Genomic DNA, 26,086 nt, shown 5'->3' on the forward strand with positions numbered 1-26,086 from the left:
ACCCCCAATTTTACTATCTTTCACAAAATTTTGATATTGACATTTTTATTGGGATTCACAGGATGAAAATAACTAATTATCAATTACCACATTAAGGAATAAAAGTGAGAGAGTACATGTAGTAGAACTAGTTAATTATATCTCAGAAAATAAAAAATGACATCATAATTCCATTGAAAAATGACATCACAAATCCATTACAGAATAACGGCATAAAGTTGATGTTTTCTTAGGCAAGTTTCCGCGTTCCCAATCTATCAGTATACCACAACTTTGTGTGTTTTCCCAACTCCGATCTCACTGAGTATTTGGGAGGATGTAAACAAAACATCTGTCCACTTTGAACATAATCCCTACACTTAGGGTGCGTTTGGTTCACACATGGGAATCGGAATCGGAATGGGTATCAAATACTTGGTAATGGTAATGGGTTTTGGTGAAAATATTTAGCATGTTTGGTAGTTGGATGGAATGGGAATGATTATTAATAGTTGAGGAAGAAATAAAGAAGGGAGATGAAACCCTTATTTAATAAGGGAATGTGTTTTGTCATTAATGGGGTATTTCAAACCCATAGTACATTCACAAAACCTATCAACCAAACACAAGCAATCACTTTCATACTCATTCCTTATGCTTAAACCCACCAACCAAACACACCCTTAGTCTTTTCTTTCAAATATTACCTACTAAACCAATGAGCTAAGTTCATGCGGGCAATTCCAGGATTAATACTTACTACTATTTTTACACGTCAAATTATATATTAATATTGCTTTTGTGCGCGCGACGCATTTATGTAGAAGAGGCCCAGAGGGATTTTGGACGCATATTTTACTGTGGACCATGGTATAACCACTGGATTTTGGACACCCATTTGGGATCTGTTTGCATGCCATTGTGTTTTTGGTTTACCACAATTTTATGCGTGTTTTGGCGTTGATAATTTAAATTCTTTTTTCCCCTTTTATATTATGTTTATTGAATTATATTATATTTACTCCCTCTAGACATTTTACTTGTTAAATAGTATTTTAATATAATTCTAAATATGTAAGTTTTATATGCTAATATTAAACTAAATAATAAGTATGAAAAATTAAATTGTACTCTGTACTTCAATTAAACCGAATCAAACACAAAATAAAATTGAGAGAGTATGTGTGTGGTTAAATTGAACTTTTGTTACTTGTTACTTGAATAATTACTTAAAGTTTTTAGTTAATATATTTATTATTTAATTTAATATAGACATTAATTTGAAATAAAGCCTATAATTTTTTTAAAAAATTCTTATATAATGCTGAAGTACTCATTCTTTACAAAGGTGTTGTTAATTTACATTAAGTAAATCAAAATTATTTAAGAATAAGTTGTTAGGTAAAACTATATATGTGCAACAGCTTAAAGCCGAAGGCAGAGAACACTGGAGAAACCACATGGAAATTCGGAATATGAACAATATAATGAATGAATATTACATTAAATTTAGGTGTTACATGAAAACATTTATGCAGAAATACAACAGAGTGGTCATTTAGCTAATACACAGTGGGACAATTTGACATCAAACACAATCATATATTCTGATATCGGCAGAAATAGAAGAGACAACCTAGCTAATGGTTGTTACTGTCCCTGGGGGATGATCTTATTCTTGTCATTCTTGAACATGGAAGTCACTGTCTTACCGATCTTTTCTCCCATCATAGTTGAAACATGTTTCCTCTCTTTGGGCTTCACACTTCCCGGCTTCGGCCCTGGAAATATTCCCTTCTTGCTGCTCTCTCCTTTCCCTGCTGCTTTTCCCATTCCCTGCGATCCCTTGTCTGCCATTTCCCCTCCTCTCTCTGTCTCTGAGCTCTCTCTGCAATATATATTTGATAGTTGAGTGTGTGTTGTTTCTCTAGATCCCTGGTTTGGGCTAATAAGGTGTATTTATAGACAGCGTTTTGATGATTTTCCGATCCTTTTCCTTCATGTGTATGTGTGGGTGTGTGTGTGTTCATGCAGAAAAGGGAGCCTGTCAACATCTTTCGGTTGAACTCTCAGAAAGTGAATGGTGTTTTCTTTGGATTCCCTACGTGCCCCCCAATCAATTTTGTGTTTCTGTCAATAATTTCGGCCTAGCTTCAATAACAATATACGGTGTGGGTGTACGTGTATATCAGAAAAATGAAATAATGACATCATAATTCCATTGAAAAATGACATCATAAATCCGCCACAGATTGGCCTAAATTAAAGGTTGGTTTGGAAACCTAGCAATTAAATGTTTTACCGAAAATGACTATTTTTTAAAAAATAATTTAATTTTTTAGTATTTGACAAAAGGTTGGAAAACTACATTTTTTTCTATTGGGCGGAAAGTTAAGAAATTGCTTTCTTTTGTCTGATTTATTTTCAGGAAAATGAATATATTATTTGTTATATAATAATAATAATAATAATAATAATAAGTGGTGTTTGTGGTGGTGTAATGATGGTAGTGGTGGTGGTAGTAATAATATTCAGAAAATTAGCTTACAAAGAAATGAGAGAAAAGAGATACGAGAAAATAAAGGGGGTGTTTGGTTATTGGCTTATAAGTCAAATTTTAGCTTATTTGACCAAGTTTAGCTGTTTGACCAACCAATAAGCTATTTTGAAGTGTTTGGTAAATGGCTTATTGGGCCAATAAGCTGAAAATTGAAAAGCTAATGAATGTAGTTTTTTGTATTAGCTTGTTGGGAACAATGGGTATATTGACTATTTTATCTTTTGAAATCAATGAGATTTACTTTTAAATGGGCGGTGTGTATCATTTGAAATCTTGTTATATTTAAAGGTTGAAATAATACAATACACTCATACCCTTAAATGTCATTTTACATTCAATTAGCTACTAGTAAACAGCTAATTTACCAAACAGTTTTTTATAACCAGCTAGTCAAACCAGTTAACGCAACCAGCCATCAGCTACTAGCTAAACCAACCAGCTATCAGCCGTTTGCCAAACACCCCCTTTAATTATCCCGAATATGTCTTTCGGCTAAAAATCTAGGAAGACATTTTTCGTCAAATTGGATCTTTTTTTTCATTGACTAGAATGATTATTTTTCTTTGTCTTTATTTTGTTTGAGTAGCCAATTCAAACACAAGAAAATATGAATAATGACTCCCGAAAGTTATTTTTCAAGTTTCCAAACGGACCCTAAAGTTGATATGATTTCAAGGTTAATTATAGGTTTTCGGGTCAAATACTGTTGCTTTTTGTGTGTGTTTGTGTAGAAGCTAGAGCCAATGCAGTTTTACATAGCAATTGCGTTACCGAAATGGTCCCTTGACTATAGTGAAATTACTAATTTGGTCTTTGACTATTCTTTGATCAATTAAGTCCCTCAACTTAAAAAATCGTAACTAAATTGGTCCTCCGTTTGTTTTTCCGTTAGACATTTGTTAACTCGGGACCAAATTGAATTGATAATTTCGCTATAGTCAAGGGATCATTTCAGTAATTAACTTTTCAGAGAAAATGGTGCATGTGATGTCCGAAATGCTCTCTTGACTATAATAAAATTAACAATTTGGTCTCGAGTTAACCGATGTCTAACGACAAAACAAACGGAAGACCAAATTGATTTTTTTTTTTTGAAATAGACCAAATTGATTTAAATTTTTAAAGTTGAGGGACTTAATTAGTCAAAGAAAAATAGTCAAGGACCAAATCATGAAATCGATAATTTCACTATAGTCAATGGACCATTTCGAAAACTTAAGTGTTAACAGGGTCAATACTCAATAGTACTCAAAAAAAAAAAAAAAAAAAAAAACACTTCACTCATAACTTAAGTGTTAAAAATAGACACACTTATAATTTAAGTATTGAGTCTATATCTCATGTATAATTGGAGGACTAAAATGAAAATTTTCTTTTTTAATATATAATAAAATCCACCTTATAATCAATTATCACCTGTGTGGTACCCTATTTTACCCCATGAATCCTCCCATATATCCTGCCATCCTAACTTCCACTGTGCTTGTGGAACAGCTAGTAATGGATCGGAGCTATTATACATATATACAATCGAAGTGTTATAAGTAGTTTTACTGAATTCTTGAGCTGGCAGAGAGTAAGTTAGACATGGAAACATTCTAAACATAACAATACATTATATTAAACTCAAAGCTGATTACATGAGAAACATTTTACAGAAAAACAGAATAGCACGCAATTTAACTATTACATGACAATTTGACACTGAAAGTATGCATGCAAACATTCAAGAATCTTCAAACACAACCCTAATTAATGTCCATCATCATCAGGACTCAGGGGTTTTAATCTTTTTCTTGTCATTCTTGAGCATGGAAGTCACTGTCTTGCCGATCTTCTCTACCACCATGGTGGACACATGCTTCTTATTCTCTTTCGGCATCACACTTCCCGGCTTACGCCCTGGAAATAATGTTCCCTTCTCTGATTTCCCCTTTTCCATTTTTGCTCGCTCTCCGATCCTCTCTGTAGAATATCTTTGATAACTGAGTGTGTTAGTTGTTTCTCCCCAACATAAGAGTTAAGATCATCTGAATTTATAGGCACAACTCGAAGCAGACTTCTTCTTGATATGCAGAAAATGTCTGGCGTTTTCTTCTACAGGAAACATAGTTTTGTTCATCTTCTCGTTAAAGTTGCAGAAAATGTTTGGTGTTTTCCTGGCCGGGCAGGTTTCCGTGTTCTCCAATTCATCAAATTACCACAAATTTTTGTGTTTTTGTGTGTCTGATAAACGATAACAATACAATTAATATTTCGAAGAAAAAAATGGAAAATGGCACGACAGTTCGATTGAAATTAACAGAAACTTGATTACAATTTCAGGGTTAATTCCTTTTAAATTCTGTATTATTGTGTAGAAGAAAGAATTTCGATGTAGGATGGTGTCGTCGTTCAGAGTTGATTTCAATTCCAGAACTTCGTGCTATGCGTGTTTTCCGCGTAGCGTTTGTGTTTCTTTTTTTCTTTTTCATTTTTCCCCCTCTTAAAGATTATTTGCATTTTGAGTCTCTAAAATGTATAGCTACCAAAAGGCAAATTATGCCATGGACCCGTGTCTACTTTGCAAGGTGAATCCAGGTTCATGTTCACAAATCTTAGAATTCTATATTTATTATTTAGAAAATTATATAATTTTCTATATTCATAATTTTAGAAATCTATATTTACAATATCTTAATATACAAAATTACATTACTCAATATTCATAATTTTTGAATTCTACATTCACAATTTTGTTATATAGATTTAAAAATTGTGTTATACTATTGAATATAGTGTTATGAAATTGTGAATATAGAGTTCTGTAATTATGAATATTGAGTAATGTAATTTTGTATATTGAGATCTAAAATTGTGAAGGTAGAGTTCGAAAATTGTGAACATAAAATTTAAATTGTGACCATGAACCTGGATCCACCTTATAAATAAGACTCGGGTCCATAGCATAATTTGCAGCTATCAAAACATACAAGCTTAATCATTAACTAGATTTTTAAATGAATTGAGTTAGATAAATTTACAATACGTTGAGAAAATAGTTATAAACAGACACTACATTGTAACAGAATTAGTAGTACTAAAAAAAAATTTACGGGCTAAATCCTTAACTAGATTTTTAAATGAATTGGATTAGATAAATTTACAGGCTTAATCCTTAACTAAATTTTTAAATGAATTGGGTTAGATAAATTTTCAATTCGGCCCAACCCGTTAACCGGTGGGGGGCAATTTATATTTTATATAATGGACCAGGTGTATCATGGACCCTGAATCGAAATAATGAGATATATAATTTATCAATCGTTATACCCTGCACCACGGTGCACATAGCAATGTGCACCACGTACGTAAAACGACGTCGTTTTCGTGTTAGTGGACGCGGACGCGAATGACTCCAGAGAATTCATTATCTATAATACACATAGTCATTATCTAGAATACACAGAATGTTTGCCCAGAATATTGACACAAAATACAGAGATGTTAGTGGACGCAGACGCGAATGATTCCAGGGAATTCATTATCTATAATACACATAATCATTATATAGAATACACAGAACATTTGCCTAGAATACACAGAATTTTTGTCCAGAATACACAGAATATTGACACAAAATATACAGAACTCACCCCCTCCTAACTTTCGAATGCACAAATACATCACAACCTGTGTTAATAACATAAATACACAGAATATTGACACAAAATACACAGAACTCATCCTCCTAAACATTCGAATGCACAAACACATCATAACATGTGTTACTAACATTAATACACATAACGGTGGCCTATAATACACAGAACGATTGCTTAGAATACACAGAATGATTGCTTGGAATACACAGAATATTAACATAAATACAGAGATAGGCCGAAACGGGAAACATGATTTCCAATAAAACGGACAATTAGTTTACAATACTCAAAACGACATCGTTTAGGTACGTGGTGCACGGTATAATTTGCCATAATTTATACTTGCAAAGTACATAATTTCATAATAAAAGACACAAAAATTACAACACAAGATACATACACATGCTATATATTTACTTATTTTTTAAATCTTATTTAGATACATAATTTGTGTTCATAGACACAGAAATTCATAACATAAGCTAAAACACAATTACTATTTGTTTTAGGTACAAAATTCATACTATTATAGCGTGTTTGGTTCATGGAATAGGTCGAGAATGGAATATTTCCGTGAATAGACCTATTCCATCGTTTGTCCTGTCCTTTTATTCTTGAGAATCGCATTCCTGAAAATGAGTTATTCCCTTTGTAGGATGAATAGTCATTTCTAGGGGACCCCCCTGGTATTAACTATTCCCAAGTATTTTAGAATAACTTTTGTACTGTAATATCGAAAATATCAGTTTGTATTGTAACACTTATATATAATATTTATTTAAATATATTTATTTATTTATATATCAAAAATGTAATTAATTAAATATATGCATTTATATAATAGATTATATTTATTGAAGTATATGACGAAATGGATCTTGTTTTGGAATTTATAATTTATTATCAATAATATTTGTATTGCTTTTGAGTATTTTGTTAAAAAAATTTATTTTATTCGTTTTTTGAATGTTAATAAATGTTCTTTACAACCGGGTGCCACTAGACCACATTATGAACATCATCAAAGCAATCTGAGGACATTTAGATGAGTTCTTTAAAATTAATTGGAACATTGTATTCAACAAAATGAACCTAAGAACTCAAATATAAACAGACGAAACTAAGAATTCACTTACAAAAATTGTAGGTGCCACAAACAATTACACTACCAAAAAAAAAAAACCGGAAATAACGACGAATTTAGCGACGAATTCATTCCGTTGCTAATTTAACTACGCTAAACTCGTTTAGTGACGAAGTTTTGCCATTTAGCGACGGAATTTGTCCGTCGCTATTTTTACTCTTTTTTTTTTTTTTTTTTTTTTTTTAGTGCAATCAAAAACAAAAAACTAAATAACCTAAAATTCTGTCACATGTTCTTAATTATAAGTGAAGTTATTTATGTGCATTCTCTAAACAATCCTGTATCTACAAATATGAAAAGTGAAGACAATTAGGGCTCGTTTGGTTCGGGGAAAATATTTGAAGGGAAGTGGAAGTGAAATTCCGTGGAAAAGTAGTTACCAGGAAGATAAATTCTGTTGTTTGGTTGGTGGAAAAGAAGTTGTTGGGAAAATAAATTATGTTGTTTGGTTAGATTTAAAATGGTAAGGAATAATGTGTATAAAGAACTAAATGCCCCCCTATTATTATTATTATTATATTATTATTATTATTATTATTATTATTATTATTATTATAAACCTAATCCAGTGAACCACAAGCCCACAAACCATTTTATTCTTATTTCAATTTGGGCCCTATAATGAAGAAACCTAATGGTATAAACGCCGAAAATTTCCAAGTAAACAAATCAATTTCATTCTTCATTTTTCACTCATTGGTCGAAGCAGTCAGCAGTGCAAGAGAGGCAGCGGCGGCGAGGGCAAGCGACGACTAGCGAGGCGGCGATGCGGAGGCAAAGGCAAAGGTGCGGCGATGCGGATGCGGAGGCGGAGGCGCAGAGCTGAGGCGGCGATTGGCGAGGTGGGTGCGGCTAGGCAGAGGCAGAGGCAACCGGCAGCGACCGGAGGCGGCGACTGGCGTTTGTTGTTGTGCTATCTTTGCAGTTTGCAGTTCGCAGGGCGGAAGAAAACGGGAGGAGGAAGAAGAAAATGGAAGGGCAAAATAGTCTTCCTAGGTCAATAATTGTTCCCAACAGACATGGAAAACAAAATCCGAGAGTATAGTTCAGATTTTCTTTTCCTCATTCTTGAGGAACTCATTTTCCACTGGAATACAAGTTCCACTGAACCAAACACAGGAACTGACCATTTTCCTTGATTTGAAGGAAAATCTTTTCCTTAGCCTTAATGATCACATTATTATTACACATTCCACTATTAGTATTCCAAGAAAATATGCACAATCACCACTATTAGAGAAAGATTATTCTCTTATCTAGAAACTCTATCACTTCTTTTAAAAGGATTAATTCCAACAAGTTTTCAATTAACTGTATATAGATAAAATATGAAGAAACTTACATGCTCAGTTCGTATAGGATCTAAGTGAAAACATGTTGATCGAACAAAACAAAGGTAATTCTATACTAGTTTTTATAGTTTTTTTAAGTACATGTTATTAGAATAAGTATACTCTTAATGTTCATATGAATTCTTAAATCATATCAAATTCCTTTGTACTTTACTTTTCAGTTTTGAGTATTTAGAAATTGCATAGGTCAAAAACATATATTGCTTCTTTAATCAAATAGTTGAAATACATCTTTAACAATACATATGTGCTTCTTAAATTATAAAATCAACACAAACACAAATAAAAGATAGATTCCTAAATAAAGAACACAATGTAGATTTCTCAAATTTGAAGCCAAATACATGATATTGGACCACTAAATCGTCTACCACCATATTTACGAAGAGACAAGAGTTACGAACTTAAAAAATTTATATACACCCATGCATGCTGCAATTGAGAATAAATTGGACATATTGAACTAAAATCCCTAAATCAGTAGAAGATTTGCAAAAATCTTAGATTTTAAGGTCTAAATTGTAATACACAAAAGATAAAACTTGTTAATGTGAAGGATGTTCGGAGATTCAACCAATGTGGTAGTCTGACTAAGATTTCGCCATAGAATACAAGCTGACGACATCTTATGCTGCAAGTTCATAATTAAATACAAAAAAAAAATAAAAAAATAGTAACATAGTAACCTCATAAACCCTTCTCTAGCTAAGATGAATTGAATGTTGGTGGTGCTATGAAACATTAGGAATCATTGACTAAAATGGAAAGATCAATCAACTTTCTAGATCTATAGTTAGAGATCAAAAATTGAAAATTTCGATTACTTAAGAGAAATTTCGGAGAAAAGTAAGAAAGGAAAGTTCTAGAGAGACAGAGCACACTGTTCATCATCTTCTCCTTCTTAGCTTCTTTTATTATTTTTATTATTATTATTATTATTATTATTATTATTATTATTATTATATATATATATATATATGAGAAATAATCATATTTAATTAAATGGTTTTAACATAAACAAATTTTTAATGAACAAGCCTTATATATCATAACTATACATGAAATTTAAGTATAAAAGTAATCTTATACAATAACAACATCACTTCAATGTTATAAAATTTTGCCCGTGCATCGCACGGGTTACATTCTAGTGTTCTTAAATCCAAAATCTATCCAAGTAAAAGTGGAAATTACATAAATGCAAAATTGATTACATGAGAGTCCAATTGAAACTTACTTTATAGGACATCACACTCATCACTTATTTTAATAACACACTCTTTAACTGAAACACGAGTTATGTAATCTCATGTTTATTAAAATTTTTAAAATCTAATTATTTTTTTATAAAAAGGTAATACAATTTGGACTAAATTTTATACTATTTGATTAATGATTAATTAGTACCATACTTTCTAAAACATACAAAGAGTAATAACACAATTCTCAAATCACATAAAATACACCAAAATTTATTGCAAATAACAATTTGCTATTTTAAACTAGCATTGATAATTATCAAAACAAAACATGTCATAGCAAGTTCATTTCACACTTTTATGTAATTTTGAAGAGTTTTTCACACTTTTGGTCCCATAATTATAGTGACACTATCAGGTTTGTACCACGAGTTTTAAACCTTACATTCTAGGTCCACGACTATTGTTTTTGTGGTAAAAATGGTCCTTCCGGCCTATTATCCGACAATTCGTCACCGGAGAGAACAGATAGATAGGGATGCTGAGAGAAGGAAAGAGGAGAGGGTCGGAGCAACATGAGGTTCATGTAAAAGGATAGAGACGAAGGTGGTGGAAGAGCGGAGGAAACAAAGCCACCACTTGGAAATTACTAGAGAGACGGAGGCAAAAGATGAAGGTGGAAGCCGACGGAAGATTTCTTGGAGAAGTTCATCACACAGAAGGGTATCCATCAATCTCCCAGATTTCTTCAATGAACAGAAACAAAATTCTTATGAGTATTTTTTTTTTTTGGATTGTGGAAGATAGCAGCGCAGATAAGGAGAAGAAGAAGAATCTTGAGTTTCTTGGATTGTGGATTGAGCAAATGTTACAGTTCATGATTTGGAAATTGATTTAGGCTTAGCTTCGTTTTTCTATTTTTATTTAGTAGGGGATGAACAAATAAAATGTCTATTTTAACCCTGGTGAAAAGGGGTGAATTTGAGCTCCGGTGACAACTGGCCAAATAATAGGCCGGAAGGATCATTTTTACTACAAAAACAATAATCGTAGACCTAAAATGCAAAGTTTAAAACTTGTGATACAAACCTGATAGTGTCACTATAGTCGTGGAACTAAAAGTGTAAGAAAACTCTCATTTTGAACTTATAATCCTATGCCAGGATCTAAAACACCCAACTTCAATTCTTCACACCTACATGTGAAATTACAACCTAAGGACTATTATGTCTCATTTTATTTGCTACATATATTATTAATCAGTCCATTTTTTATTCACAATGTAATATCTCTCATACATACTTTCTCAACTTACTGGAGCACAAAAAAAGTCAATACCTCAAAGTTCGAACTTGTGACCCCATTTGGGGTTCACAAATTTTCATAATTTTTTATAGAGAAAAGGTACAAATAAGCCATTGAACTATTTGGGAATTAGCAATTAAACCATCGAACTCGAATAAACTCCAAATAAGTCACTGAACTTATGAAAGCTTAGCAATTAAGCCATCAAACTCAAATAAGCTTCAAATAAGTCACTGAAGTCAAGAAAACCAAGCAATTAAGCCACTAAATCGAAAAAAAAAACAATTAACATTTTTAACAGGTCATTTGTCTATTCCGGTCATCGGCGACGACTTTTCCGGTGACCGGTGAAAACTTCCGGCGGCAACGGTCACAGGAAAGTCGTCGTTGGTGGCCGGAATAGGCAGATGACCAGTAAAAAATGTTAATTGTTATTTTTTTTTTTCGATTTAGTGACTTAATTACTTTGTTTTTCCGTGTTCAGTGGCTTATTTGAAGCTTATTTAAGTTCGATGGCAATTGCTAATTCTCAAATAGTTCGATGACACCTTTTCCCTTTTTTATAATAAATTACATTGTAAATAGGTTGAATTAAGTATACTTATTATGATGAAACCATTTTGAGAAAGATGTGAATTCGAATGACACAAATGCCACTACTTATAAATGGTTGAACACTATGTTGTTGCTAAACCCCACTCCGGGGAAGACCCAAGAGAGCCTTCTCCTTGGCCATAGCAGTGCCCGCCCAAGGTTTTCACAGTTGTAAGAATTCTCTAATCTACCATTACTTCTCCTCTATACAAATTTCCAAATGTTTATTAGGAATATAGCTTTAAGAATCATATAGAATGGTATGCATAAAAATGGCGTGGGGATCTAATTCATGTTCATGCTTCTTCGAACGTTCTTGGCTTTTCCCAATTCTTTTGCCTTTCTTGATTGATGGACTGTCCATACATTTGTAATCTTCAACTGTTATGTATTGGATCTTCAGAACCACTAGATGATTCTGGTTTGTTTTCTTTTTGGGCAAACAATTTCTCTGTTCATTATGCTTCTGGTATTGAAAAAGAATAATAATCATTACTAATTAATGAATTTAGCATTGATTGGAGATGAAGGTAGTGGTTGTTTCTGGGTTCTGAGTTCTTACATGGGAAAGGGGGAGGTTAAATAATGCCCTTAACTTGTGAATGAAATTGAAGTTAGTAAAGTTTGGGATATTGAAATAAAATTAGAATCATTTATACCTTGTGAGGGATTTTCATTGGAGTTGGAATTGACAGCAGCCAAGTTTGGGAGATGGAATTGAAATCAATAACATTTGGGGGATTGAAGAAAGAAAAGAGTAATTATTTAGTTTTTTATGCCCTAGATCTGTGTATGAGTTTTAAGATGGGGAAGGGAAAGAGTAAAATATTGCAAAAACTTGTGTCAAATTTCTGGTGGAGATGGAATTGAAAGCAATACCATTTGTGGGATTGAAGAAATAAGTTAATCTCTTTTTTCTTAACTTGTGGCAGTTCTATGTTGAATATGGAAATGAAGGTGCCCAAGTTTGGGAGATTGAAAAATTAGCAAGTTATTGTGCCCTAGGCCTGTGCACATGTATGGCCTCATTAACTTCTTTATTGGTTTGTTGGGTGTATCTTTTAACTAGTGACAAGCCTTATAGATGTAAAAATTTCAGTTAGCAATTATGCAGTATAAAAGGTGGGAGAAAATCAAAGCTAATGCATAGATGAGAGCAGAACTTGTCTTCAGTCCTTCACTTGATAATTAAGTGACGCCTATGATTTTTGTGGAAGGGGGAGTAGAATTTTGTGTCTTTGACTTGTGAATTTCTTTGTGTGATAATTCCTTAGCAAATGGGCATATACTCTGATCTCGTAGTGAGTGGAAAGTGCACTCTGTTCATGGATTGCATCTTAGCCAATGAAATATGTGTGATATTAAGGAGCCTATAACCAAGTCACAGGCAACTTTATAATGTTAAAAGTGTGTTGCGTTATATGATATGAATATATGATTGGAGTTATTATTTAACCTGTATGGTTTGTTGCTAAGAAATTTCAACTACATTTTCAAATATTCTTGTTCTTTCATTATCTCCTTTCAGTACTTTTGATTTTTTGTTTTCCTTTTCTTATTTCCTGTTATGGGTTCTTCTGCTCTGTTCCCTTAAAGTATTTCCTTAGCACATTTATTTCCTCTAGGTGGATTTGTGCTACATCTGTTTAAGATGGTTCAATAAAAGGTTCAGAAATTATTTGCATACTAACCGTTCAATATTTGTAATGCAAGACTTGCCCTGTAGTTGCTTATAGTGTGCCATTTGCTAGATATTGGATACTATCTGTTCTCCAGATTTCTAACTACAGATGGATGAAGTTTCCCTGCGTGAATCTAAATAATAATTAAGATAAATCGGTTTCAAAAGGCTGCATTAAAACTACATGAATATCTCTGTGAACTATGAAACTAGTTTTCTTACCATGGTGGCATGATTAAGTAGTGATGTGAATCAATTTTTTGTCTTCTTTCTTCACTTGTGGAAATGAAATAAGAATCATTTTGGAACTAGGGATGCTTGTTTCCAGTTTCCTGTATACTGATAAATTATTTGTTTTTTGTTTAGTTGGGGTGAAAGTTTGGATTTCTTGTTATTTACTTTCTTTGAGACCACACGAAAGAGATATATTTTAAGCTTCCTTTTTTGCATTAATTTTATCTTATTAGTTTTTCTTCTATCTGTTCAGTTAGCATCATCAGTCAGAAGATTGGGAAAGGTCATCTTATGGTAACTTGGCCAATCATCTTGTGCATTTTGATTCCTAAAGCGTGAAAGCATTTTTGTTGGTGGATCTTTTGTCTTGATTTACAAAGGCGGGAAAGCATATTCTTTGACTTTCTGCATGGTTTTATTGCTATGCTGATACAGTATTCTTTACCTGAATGTGTTCAAGCTGCTCTATTCACCCACTTTTCACTTGAGTTTGCTGAACAAGCTATCATATGTGACTGGTTTCAAACATCTCAGTATTGGAAAATGTGTTCACAGCATGACCAACACCGTATCGACAGATGTGGAAAATCTGTACTTGTGGAATCCAAAGCTGACGATGGCCTCAGTCCCTGTTCCTTAGCTCCTCCAAGTGTTTCTCAGCTATCAGCTTTCAGAACTATTTCAGGAAGTTCTAACCTTGCTGTATACTACCGGAAAAAGTTCCAGAGAAACACCCCTCCTAGTTGCCCACCCCAATCATCAGCTAAAGTTGGATGTGCTGGCGGTTGTGATTCTGCCATGTGTTCTGAAGCTCTTTCAGGGGGTGGGAAGGAACAAAGAATTTTTGAATTGGAGGTTGAAACAGATGCTACTAGATCTTCAAATAGGTCCCCTGTAGAACGCAATGCAGAGCCCCTCTTCTCGAAGTCAGAATCATGTAATGGATGTCCTGATGGGGACTGTCGCTGTTCTGAAGAAGCTTCAAGAAGCGATACACATGGTTTATTGAACCCATGCCTAAATGAAAATTGTTCGTCTTCCAAGTCAAATTTGGATCTTGGTTCAGCATCTCTGAAAAATGTAGATGATACCAGTGAGTGCTCCTCCTCTGGTGCATTGGTTCCTGAAGGACTGCATGATAACATGCCAGAAAGGGATATATGCATCTCAGTCCTTAGAAAGTATGGGCTGCTTGAAAACATTTGCACTACACAGGCTTTCACTTCTACCCGTAACTGCTGTCAAATCGCATGCAAAGTCTGTGGCTGTACTGATACTACACTAAAAATGCTAATTTGTGATAATTGCAATGACACATTCCATCTCTCTTGCTGCAATCCTCGTGTAAAGAAAGTACCATATGACGAGTGGTTTTGTCTCTCTTGCTTGAGAAAGAAGCGAAAACTACTAAAGGAGAACTCAAGCAGTAAATCTTTACATAGCATGGAAGCTGGTGGATGTAGCAACATATTATCTAAAGGAGAATCAGGACTTATAGCTTCCATGTTGAGGAGCACAGAACCATATAACACTTCTGTTCGTATTGGTAATCAGTTTCAGGCTGACGTTCCTGACTGGAATGGTCCTGTCAATAAGTATGTTCTCTCACCTTTTTTGTTGATTGTTTTGTATCCCCTCAGGGAAGAAGAAATTGTGAGATGATTTCCCATTGTACAGGCATATGAACTTCACATTCCTGAGCATTCACTGTTAGTGCTTAGCACTATAAAGGTTTTTTGTTTTTGTATGCTTTGGCTTTTACAAGATATTACTTGCTTGATTCTGCTACATGTCTCAGGAGCTATTCTATTGATTTTCACTACATGTGTCTTGTTTTAGTACTTTTTGATCCACCTGCTAAACATCGCATTTTATAAATGAAAAAATTGAAAAACTGTGATGGTAAAAATATGAGATTGAAGGTTATGCTGCTCGAAATTGTCTGTTCTAGTTGCATCTCAACATATGCAGAACTGTTTGCAACACATTTGATATATGCATGACTTCATGCTTTGAACACTAACTCATTGTAACACTGTAATGTGATGTATTCTGTGCATTATTGTCTTGTGCCTTATACAAATATACGTATTGTAGTCCCTTCATTCACATGCTTAGGTTTATGATTGTCTGCATTGCATTTCTAATATTCCTATGTCATGTAATTGTTCTTTTGGTTTTCCATATCTGATGCAGTGAGGCTAGTCCTATCACTGAACCAGTAGAAATGGATCCTTCTGAAAGTTTGCATGTAAGACTTCTTTTGATGCAACTGTTTTGATCCAATTGGCTGCCGAGTTCTGTAAAAACTGTTTAGAAGCTGTTGGACTTGCTATTTTCAGGACAGCAGTACAAATAAGCCTTTCGGGATCAGTTCTATTGGGAATTGGCTACAATGCCAGCAGGTCATAGAAGGTATTGGGGAAGATGTTGATGGAACTATCTGTGGGAAATGGCGCAGGTAAAAAGTTTTCCCCAAGTAAAAGGAAAAACTAATTTCAGATAAAATGTATCATGTCAGTTATGCCAACAACTATAAAGTATATTAGTTAATAGGGTGTAACGTTGAAAGTATATCATGAAATTGATTTTGCACGTGTTTAAATTCTATACACATTTATACTCACAACACTAACCCAAGCTCTAGGGTATTCCATGAACACTACTATTTGTTATTGGATTGAAAACTAAATTCAGAAGCCTTTGGCACATATTCAGGGTACACAAATTTTGGTGCATTTGGAAGTTTTTGTTTTATTTCACTTGTAGACAATGTAATAGGGTATTCTTTTTTATTTTTGTATGTGTCAGAAGCATTATTACATATGAAATCTAAATGCATCTTTTCTGTACCAATTCTGAGAGGTCACTGTTTCTGCTGTAGTTTATGTAGGGCTTGTCTTTTGTTTCATTGACCCTTCTGCTACATTAATTTTTGGGCATGTCTTAAGGATTTTGGATTGTGACATTCCATTGGTGTATCTTATATTGCATAACCTGTTGGGCAACTTGGAATTTTTTGAATTCTGGTTCAGTTGATATTTTAATCTCAACAGAGAGTTAATGATACAGGGCACCACTCTTTGAAGTTCAAACAGATGACTGGGAATGCTTCCAATCTGTTCTTTGGGATCCAGCACATGCTGATTGCGCTGTACCTCAGGTATATTAATTATTCTTTGTTTCTGCATTCTTTAATCATTCTTGCATGTGTTAACCTGGCACACTCACTTTGTTGTTGCATCTGTTTGCTTTTCCCTACATGTTTGATGAGATTAAGCTTGATTGAGTTCTGTGAGATTTTGGTTTCATGACTCTGAAAAGAGCAAAAGGTGTATTTTCTCTTAACACTATCTGCAGATTGCAGAATAACTGGGGCATTTGCCTTTTGCTATGGAATTTCATCATTTCAGTTTAGAATTGCCTCGTTCCAATTTTAGCCCCTTGTATTATCTGGCCAGGATTATGTGACCTACCTTAATTATATCAAGATATGCATTATTTACTATTGACCCTGTTTCTGCCTTTTGATGTGGAGAAGCTCCAATATGCTGTAGGTCAAACTGGCACTTTATACTAATCTGTTCTTTCATTTTCTTTACTTCCACTTCTTTCTATTTTTCATTTTCATCCGTTGTCTTTACACTTGTGTCTGGCATCAGTGGTAATGTAGCATATCTTCAAGTTTTATGTGATCTATCTTCGGTTTCAGGAGCTAGAAACAGCTGAAGTTTTGAAGCAATTAAAGTATATAGAGATGGTATGGGTTCTGGCCATCATTGTGTATCTTCATTCTTTTTGTTTGATTTATACATGCAAGTTATTTACTAAGATATTGCTCTATGAAAAAAAAGGGGGTCAATGTGTGTTATTGGCGGGGGTTTTTGACTTTTGAGTGACCATTGGCTATTTACATTGTATAAGTAGCGAAATTAGGTCTTCAGCTTACTGCTCGACTGCCCGTACTGTGTAGGTCTTAGTAGATTATAGATACGTTTGCACACCTCCTCGTCCAGTTACATCTTCACTTTTTTCTGCATCCATCTCATAAATTACTTGCTTTAATAATGCTTTGTCTTTGAGCAATCTAGAATTTTTTGGGATATTTTGTGGCAGCTCACTCACAAACATACTATACTGTTTTATCAGTTGAAACCCAAGCTGGATGTAAAGAGGCGCAAATTGGATTGCACCAAGCGTAGTGACTTGCAAAATGATTCAGAGACTTGAAAACCCCGCCCTGTTCGAGCATCCAAACTTGGGAAGGTATAACTGTGTACATTGTAATGGCTTCAGTTGAAAGCAAAAGAAAGAAAAAAAAAAAAAGGTTAAAATGATTTAGCAGATGGCTTTGCAGTGTTTTGCAATATAAGCTGTATGCTTGCTGATTGCCAATTTCTGATCCATTTTCTAGTATTGGATGTTTTTTTCTCCTATTAAATAGATTTGAGTGAATGATATAAAATTGAATTTCTCTTCTATGGTACTAGCTTGTTATCCTCCTTCTCAGCCTCCAACGCTTTCATTTGTGAATAGATGTTCATCAAATAACTATACGCAAGGTGGATCCGTGTCCATTTACATACTAAATGTTCACAATTTACATACGGAATGTTCACAATTCAAATTGTGAATATTTAGTTTTCAACATTCAATATATAAATTGTGAACATTTTGTATCTAAATTGTGTATGATTCACAGAATAATTTGTTGATGTCCATTGTTATATCATGGTTCAGGGTCTATCTTACATTGTGGACCCTGGTCCAATTATGTGTTTGCGTGTTTTTTTTTTAAGGTAAACGTAGCTATTCCATTAATTCATAACATAAAACGTTTACATCAACGATAAATGAAATGGTAAATCATTTCTTACAGTCAGACATAGAAACAACTTTTCTAACTATGCTATAGAAAACTTGAATCGCAGATTGTTTCATAACTAGGAAGCTATGTTCCTTCAGGGAACTTAAAGCTTTATCAAAGATCTGGGTCTTTTTTTGCTCGCCCAGGATAAGATCAACACTTGCCGAAACCAAACTAAACGATTTATGCTAATGAAAATGAAAAGCTCGTGAAAGTAACAAGAGGAAAAAATGCTCGTAAAGTAACGAGAGGAAAACACAATAATAGAGAAAATAAAAAGTGGGTAAAGTCAAAGTAGGGTTGGGAGTTCAACACTACCAACACAACCCCCAATACCTACCTACTATTATTTTATTCAAAGGGAAAGAAAACGGATCTGTGGCGGTGATCGAAGGCGGACGAAGCTGTGACGGTGGTCGGGGCGGAAGAAGAGCGAGAGCAAACGTAGAAGGTGACCAAAACCGCCGGCTCAAAGCTCCATTAGAGCTCCGGCCGGAGGCCGGCGGTGGAAGCCGAAGTTNCACCTCCTCGTCCAGTTACATCTTCACTTTTTTCTGCATCCATCTCATAAATTACTTGCTTTAATAATGCTTTGTCTTTGAGCAATCTAGAATTTTTTGGGATATTTTGTGGCAGCTCACTCACAAACATACTATACTGTTTTATCAGTTGAAACCCAAGCTGGATGTAAAGAGGCGCAAATTGGATTGCACCAAGCGTAGTGACTTGCAAAATGATTCAGAGACTTGAAAACCCCGCCCTGTTCGAGCATCCAAACTTGGGAAGGTATAACTGTGTACATTGTAATGGCTTCAGTTGAAAGCAAAAGAAAGAAAAAAAAAAAAAGGTTAAAATGATTTAGCAGATGGCTTTGCAGTGTTTTGCAATATAAGCTGTATGCTTGCTGATTGCCAATTTCTGATCCATTTTCTAGTATTGGATGTTTTTTTCTCCTATTAAATAGATTTGAGTGAATGATATAAAATTGAATTTCTCTTCTATGGTACTAGCTTGTTATCCTCCTTCTCAGCCTCCAACGCTTTCATTTGTGAATAGATGTTCATCAAATAACTATACGCAAGGTGGATCCGTGTCCATTTACATACTAAATGTTCACAATTTACATACGGAATGTTCACAATTCAAATTGTGAATATTTAGTTTTCAACATTCAATATATAAATTGTGAACATTTTGTATCTAAATTGTGTATGATTCACAGAATAATTTGTTGATGTCCATTGTTATATCATGGTTCAGGGTCTATCTTACATTGTGGACCCTGGTCCAATTATGTGTTTGCGTGTTTTTTTTTTAAGGTAAACGTAGCTATTCCATTAATTCATAACATAAAACGTTTACATCAACGATAAATGAAATGGTAAATCATTTCTTACAGTCAGACATAGAAACAACTTTTCTAACTATGCTATAGAAAACTTGAATCGCAGATTGTTTCATAACTAGGAAGCTATGTTCCTTCAGGGAACTTAAAGCTTTATCAAAGATCTGGGTCTTTTTTTGCTCGCCCAGGATAAGATCAACACTTGCCGAAACCAAACTAAACGATTTATGCTAATGAAAATGAAAAGCTCGTGAAAGTAACAAGAGGAAAAAATGCTCGTAAAGTAACGAGAGGAAAACACAATAATAGAGAAAATAAAAAGTGGGTAAAGTCAAAGTAGGGTTGGGAGTTCAACACTACCAACACAACCCCCAATACCTACCTACTATTATTTTATTCAAAGGGAAAGAAAACGGATCTGTGGCGGTGATCGAAGGCGGACGAAGCTGTGACGGTGGTCGGGGCGGAAGAAGAGCGAGAGCAAACGTAGAAGGTGACCAAAACCGCCGGCTCAAAGCTCCATTAGAGCTCCGGCCGGAGGCCGGCGGTGGAAGCCGAAGTTAACACATAATATGTTAATTGCAAACATATATGTTAACTGGATATTATATAACTACATTTAACATATTATGTATTTGTAGTTAAAAAAAAATGTATTTGTAGTTAACATATTATGTGGTTGTAATTAACTTATTATATATCCTTAATTTATTTACAAGCTTTGATACCTGTATAGACACATAATATGTTATACATAATCTGAATGCTATACGTCAACCTATCTAGCATAGAAGTGGTAAACGGAGAAATGATAATTTTCTAGCATAGAAGTGGTAAACGGAGAAATGATAATTTTAAAATGTATTGGAAACAAAATGTGGGGGAAATGTGTAAATATAAAAATATAAAGGTGTATTTGTATATATATTTTTACTTAATATACATAAATATTAGTTATTTTATAATTAAAAATAGTACACTAATAAATAAAAGTATACACTAAATCATTATTAAATAGTTAGTCTGGTGAATACAAATTTCATTGGGGAGATGCTCGATCTGCAAGCCGAAACAAAACTTAGTTTTTTCCAAGTCTTTCATTTCAAACTCTGCCTTTAAGCATGAACAAGCTTCTATAAGGTCTTTGTTTGTCCCAATAATGTTCATGTCATCGACATAGACAGATATAATACATAAGCCATTAGATGACTTCTTAATGAATATACAAGGACAAATATCATTTTTCACATATCCCTTCTTCATGAGGAATTCACTCAAATGGTTATACCACATTTTACTTGGTTGCTTCAAACCATATATTGACCTTTGAAGTTTGATGTTATACATGTTTCGTTCTTTTTCTCTCGTATTGGGATTTTGAATACCCTCAGGTATTTTCATGTATATATATCAGCATCTAGTGATCCATAAAGGTAAGCTGTAACTACATCCATCAACTGCATATCTAATTTCATGTTTACTGCCAGTGATATTAAATAGCGAAGTGAGATGCCATCAATAACAGGAGAATATGTCTGTTCAAAATCAATTCTGAGTCTTTGCGTGAACCCCTGAGCTACCAATCACGCTTTATATCTAACCACCTCATTGCTTTCATTCCTTTTTCGTACGAATACCCACTTAAATCCTACTAGGATCACATCTTTTGGGGTAAGTACGGTGGGACCAAACACTTTCTTTTATTAAGCGAGGTTAGCTCTGCCTCAATTGCCTCTTTCCACTTCAACCAGTTAGAGCGCTTCCGGCACACTGTTATTGATTTTGGTTCTGGATCCAGATTATTGTATGGAATATTACAGGCAACTGCATAGGCAAAAGTGTCGACGACGACTATTAAATCTCTGTTATATGTTTCTCCTGTATCAACAAAATTTATGGCGGTTTCTATATTGATATCAATCAGATCATTGTCATTTCCCAAAATATTCTGATATGGATGTTCCGCATCACTAGTGTTCATATTATTTAAGATTTTTCTGGAGTGACTTACTAATTCTCGACTTCCACGGATTTAAATCTTTTGCACCAAGTGGTCTCCCGCGCTTCTGGCGATGGGGAGTGTTAGTGTGCATACCCGATCCCTCGGGGACATCTACTCTCGAAGAAGCATTCATAGCAGGGATATGGGACATGGTCACTCCTCTGTTATTAGTAAAAACATCTGGCAGGATATTTGCTAAATTTTGAAAATTAATAATTTTCTGAACTACTAGTTCAGTTTGACTAGTACGTGGGTCTAGGTATTGAAGATTCTTTTCATCCCATGAAATTTCTCGGCATTTCGTTAAATAAGGTCTTTTATCTCCCCCTAATACCCGGAAATGATCTTCATAAAAAATGCAGTCAGCGTACCTCGCAATAAACTGATCTCCTGTCATGGGCTCTAGGTATTTAATGATGGAGGGAGATTCATAACCAACATATATACCTAGTTTTCGTTGCGGACCCATGGATGTACGATTTGTAGGTGGTATGGGGGTATAGACTGCACACCCGAATACACGCAGATGGGAAAAATATTAGGTTCTACACCACGTAGTAGTTGCAAGGGGGAATAATCATGATATGAAGTGAGTCAGATTTGTATTAAAGCTACAGCATGCAATACTACATGTCCCCAACAAGAAATTGGTAAACCGGACTTCTACAATAATGGTCTAGCAATCAATTTAATACGCTTAATAAGAGATTTAGCTAGACCATTATGAATATGGACATAAGGTACCAGATGCTTCACTTTGATGTCCAATGCCATATAATAATCATTGAAAGTCTTTGCAAGTGTTTGGATATTCATGAGTACGTGATTGTTAACGAACAAGTTCATGAACATGTTTGTTAACGTTCGCGAACGTTAACAAACACTAATGAACTCTTAACAAACGAACACGAACAACCTCCGCCGTTCGTTTATGTTCGGTTTGTTAACCGCCCTAATGATAATATAACTTTTAAGTTTGGATTAATACTTTTAGATTTTTGTTTTAATTTTTTTTTTTTGTTCAAATTGATGCTTTGGATGTCATTATATTATGATCAATTGCCTTGATTTTTTTTTTCATACTTTTAAAATATTTATTTTCATTATAGGGTCATACACAACCAAACATCAATATTTGTAATCATTCCAATTCCACTCCGCTACTACCAAATATGCAAAGTACTCTCACCAAACCTATTACCATTACCAAGTATTTAATTCTCATTTTTATTCTGATTTTCATGTGTGAACCAAAGACACTCTTAGTATTTATGTAATATCTCATCTGAATGGTAACATAATATGAATGTCATAAAAATGTTTGGTTAGAAAACTTTATGATGCTTATCATACATTATCTTGGTTTCTTTTAATATTATATCACCTTCCTAAAACGGGGAAGGAAGGGAAGAAATTGGGGGAAAATGATTAGTGCAATATGAAATTCATAAAAAGTCTATGCCTTAAAGGACAAAGGAAAATTTTATAGAATGACTAAATTCGCTATAGTTGAAAAAATGGATAGACTAAATTTTTATTAAAATTAAAAGTTAGTGACTACATTATATATATGTCAATAATTGAGAGACTAAAAGTGTAATTTGTCTCTTTTTTTTACTAAATAACTTTTAGTACTTTAAAAATAAATTAACATATAGCGAATTCAAAACAAATCTAATATTAACATTGACCCTCAGCAGCTCAAAATGACCATGTAGTGCTCTATAAATAAACTTATTTTGTGGTCAATCCTTTTAACACTCCTCTACATTAAAGTATACATATTTAAAATCATTTATATATAATCTGTGCTTAAATAGTAAATGGGCATGATTTGCTTGATTCAATGTAAGAGATTTGCCTATGAAAAATATTTTATAAGTACTCATAATGACCTAAAATGTTCATGATTTGCTTGATACAATAGTTAGAGATTTGCCTACAAAATATTCTAAAATTTCTCATAATGATGACATCAAAAGCTCAACTTTGATACAAAAACCATTAGAATGATTTTTTTTTTTCACTCAATCAACACATCCACTTGTATGTTACTAAACTCCACTCCCTACTTCTTTTTCGAAAATCCACTCCCTACTTTACAAACCTATTTTCTATAGTTACTATTAGTATTTAGGAAAGTACAGTTTTAATTAGTCAATGTATAACCATTTGAATACAATTCCACTTGTAAGAGAGTTTGAACGAGTATATAGCATAAAGACTCTTTCTTCTGCGTAAGGATGTGCAAATCGAATCCAAAATGAGTCTAAACATGCAAGCTGAGTCTAAACATGCAAGCTTAACTTGTGTGCACCCGTGACCTGCGTACATGAATGTCGTTCAAAAATTGGTAGCGCTTGAGGGCTAAGTTTATCCATTATAATTTATATCTTCCCTTATAACTTATAGAGTAAAATCCTTTTTTGGTCCTAGAGTTATTGTGCATTGGACACTTTTAGTCCTGATTTATTAATTTGACCACATTTTGCCCTGACTTTGTTAGAGGGGGATAATTTTAGTCCAAAGTTAAATTTACCGTTTGTGAACCGTGAAGTTGAGGGGCATTTCTGTACTTTCAAGTCCAGGTCTTAATCAAAAGCCATAAACCAATCATTTTCCGATGCACAATCCGGACTAAAAATGTCCAAAGTCAGAGCCCTTGGTATGAAGTAAGAGACCAAGCATTTTCCATTCACTAATCAGTATACACATTTGTTTTTTAACTTCACTTTTTCTTTGCATATGTATCTCTTCTAAATGCATACATAAATGAAATTCTCCGTACTATATTATAAGAAAGTAGGCAAGTGCACAACAAAGAATAGATTCAGCACCGCAGGAACCTCATAAATAAAGTGCACACTTACATAGCTTTACAGAACTAAAGAACCTCAAAGTCAGCCACTTTACTCCCTCCCACATAAAAATTGTAATGTTGTAATTTATTCAGTCATTAACATAGTTTAAAATAAAAATACCAAATTTCAAACATAATCAATCAGTTTTGTAATACAAATGTCATGCGAATATATCAGCATATAGATTGAAAGCTTTCTAGGAATATGAAAATGAAAGAAATAAAAATACCTCTGGACTTGTCAACATAAAAGAGGGATTCACTATGAACATCAGCCAGAAAGCTGCCAGTTATATCGCTAGTTCAATCATGAAACAAAATTCAAATTCTAGGAAGAAGAAAGAAAGCAATTTCACCTCAGAGTCGCTAATATGATATCTAACAATTGAAACCAATCTCCTCCTCCTCGAATTACTCTCCGGAAGTCCAGTATTAACCCTTAAGCGATCAGAAACGACACTCTTTCTATCCCCGCTAGTCTTGGAGCTCTGCCTAGACACTGACCTCCCACGCCTCTGCGACGACGCCGTTTTACTAGCCCAACGACGAATTTCGATCTATACGCCTAGCGGAGCGGCTGCGGTCGAGGTCACTGCTACCTGGATATTTAATTTATCCCGTTGGGAGAACAACTCTATCGCGAGATCATCGAGGCTGATCTCCAGAAACTCCGATCCTCTACAGTATTCATGAATTTCCAATATCGGAGTAGCTTCAACGCCGTAGCTTGCCGTAGCTGCGGGTTCCTCGCCGAATGGAAGCCTCCGCGAAAACCAGATGAGACTCCTCGATCGGCGGTGAGCTCGATTCGCTGAGGAGGAGGAGGACGCGGAAGAGCCGTCGGCGGAGTTGATTAAGACCTGGAGTTCATTGGTATACGTCGCTCTTATACTATAACTATGGGCTATACGGTTTATGGCTTTTAGATTAAGACCTGGAGTTGAAAGTACAGAAATGCCCCTCAACTTCACGGCTTACAAGCGGTGAAATTAACTTTGGACTAAAATTGTCCACCTTTAATAAAGTCAGGGCAAAATGTGGTCAAATTAATAAATCCGGACTAAAAGTGTCCAATGCACAATAACTCTATGACCAAAAAAGGATTTTACTCTAACTTATAAGGGAAAACATAATACTTTTGATGAAAAAAAATAATATTTTTACATCAAAATGTAAAAGTATTACATTTTCCTTCAAAAATATTGTATTTTCTCAAATAAGTAATAAACATTTTATTCATAACTTAGTATTACATTTGCTAGTATAAATATATTACATTTCATATTGACCCGACCCGTCTCACAGATAAAGATTCGTGAG

At 34.1% G+C, this 26,086-nt stretch overlaps 1 protein-coding gene across 1 annotated transcript; it reads left to right on the forward strand.

The window, feature by feature from the left end:
• The first annotated feature begins 11,855 nt into the window (after positions 1-11,855).
• On the forward strand, positions 11,856-18,194 carry LOC116003476. Its single transcript, XM_031243366.1, has 7 exons — positions 11,856-11,948; positions 13,946-15,287; positions 15,889-15,943; positions 16,035-16,153; positions 16,765-16,855; positions 17,405-17,452; positions 17,842-18,194. Exons 2-7 carry the CDS (start codon positions 14,116-14,118, stop codon positions 17,920-17,922), a joined length of 1,566 nt encoding a protein of 521 aa, XP_031099226.1. The 5' UTR covers positions 11,856-11,948; positions 13,946-14,115; the 3' UTR covers positions 17,923-18,194.
• The last annotated feature ends 7,892 nt before the right edge of the window (positions 18,195-26,086 follow it).

Source organism: Ipomoea triloba, chromosome 14, assembly GCF_003576645.1.
Source record: "Ipomoea triloba cultivar NCNSP0323 chromosome 14, ASM357664v1".
NCBI lineage: Eukaryota > Viridiplantae > Streptophyta > Magnoliopsida > Solanales > Convolvulaceae > Ipomoea > Ipomoea triloba.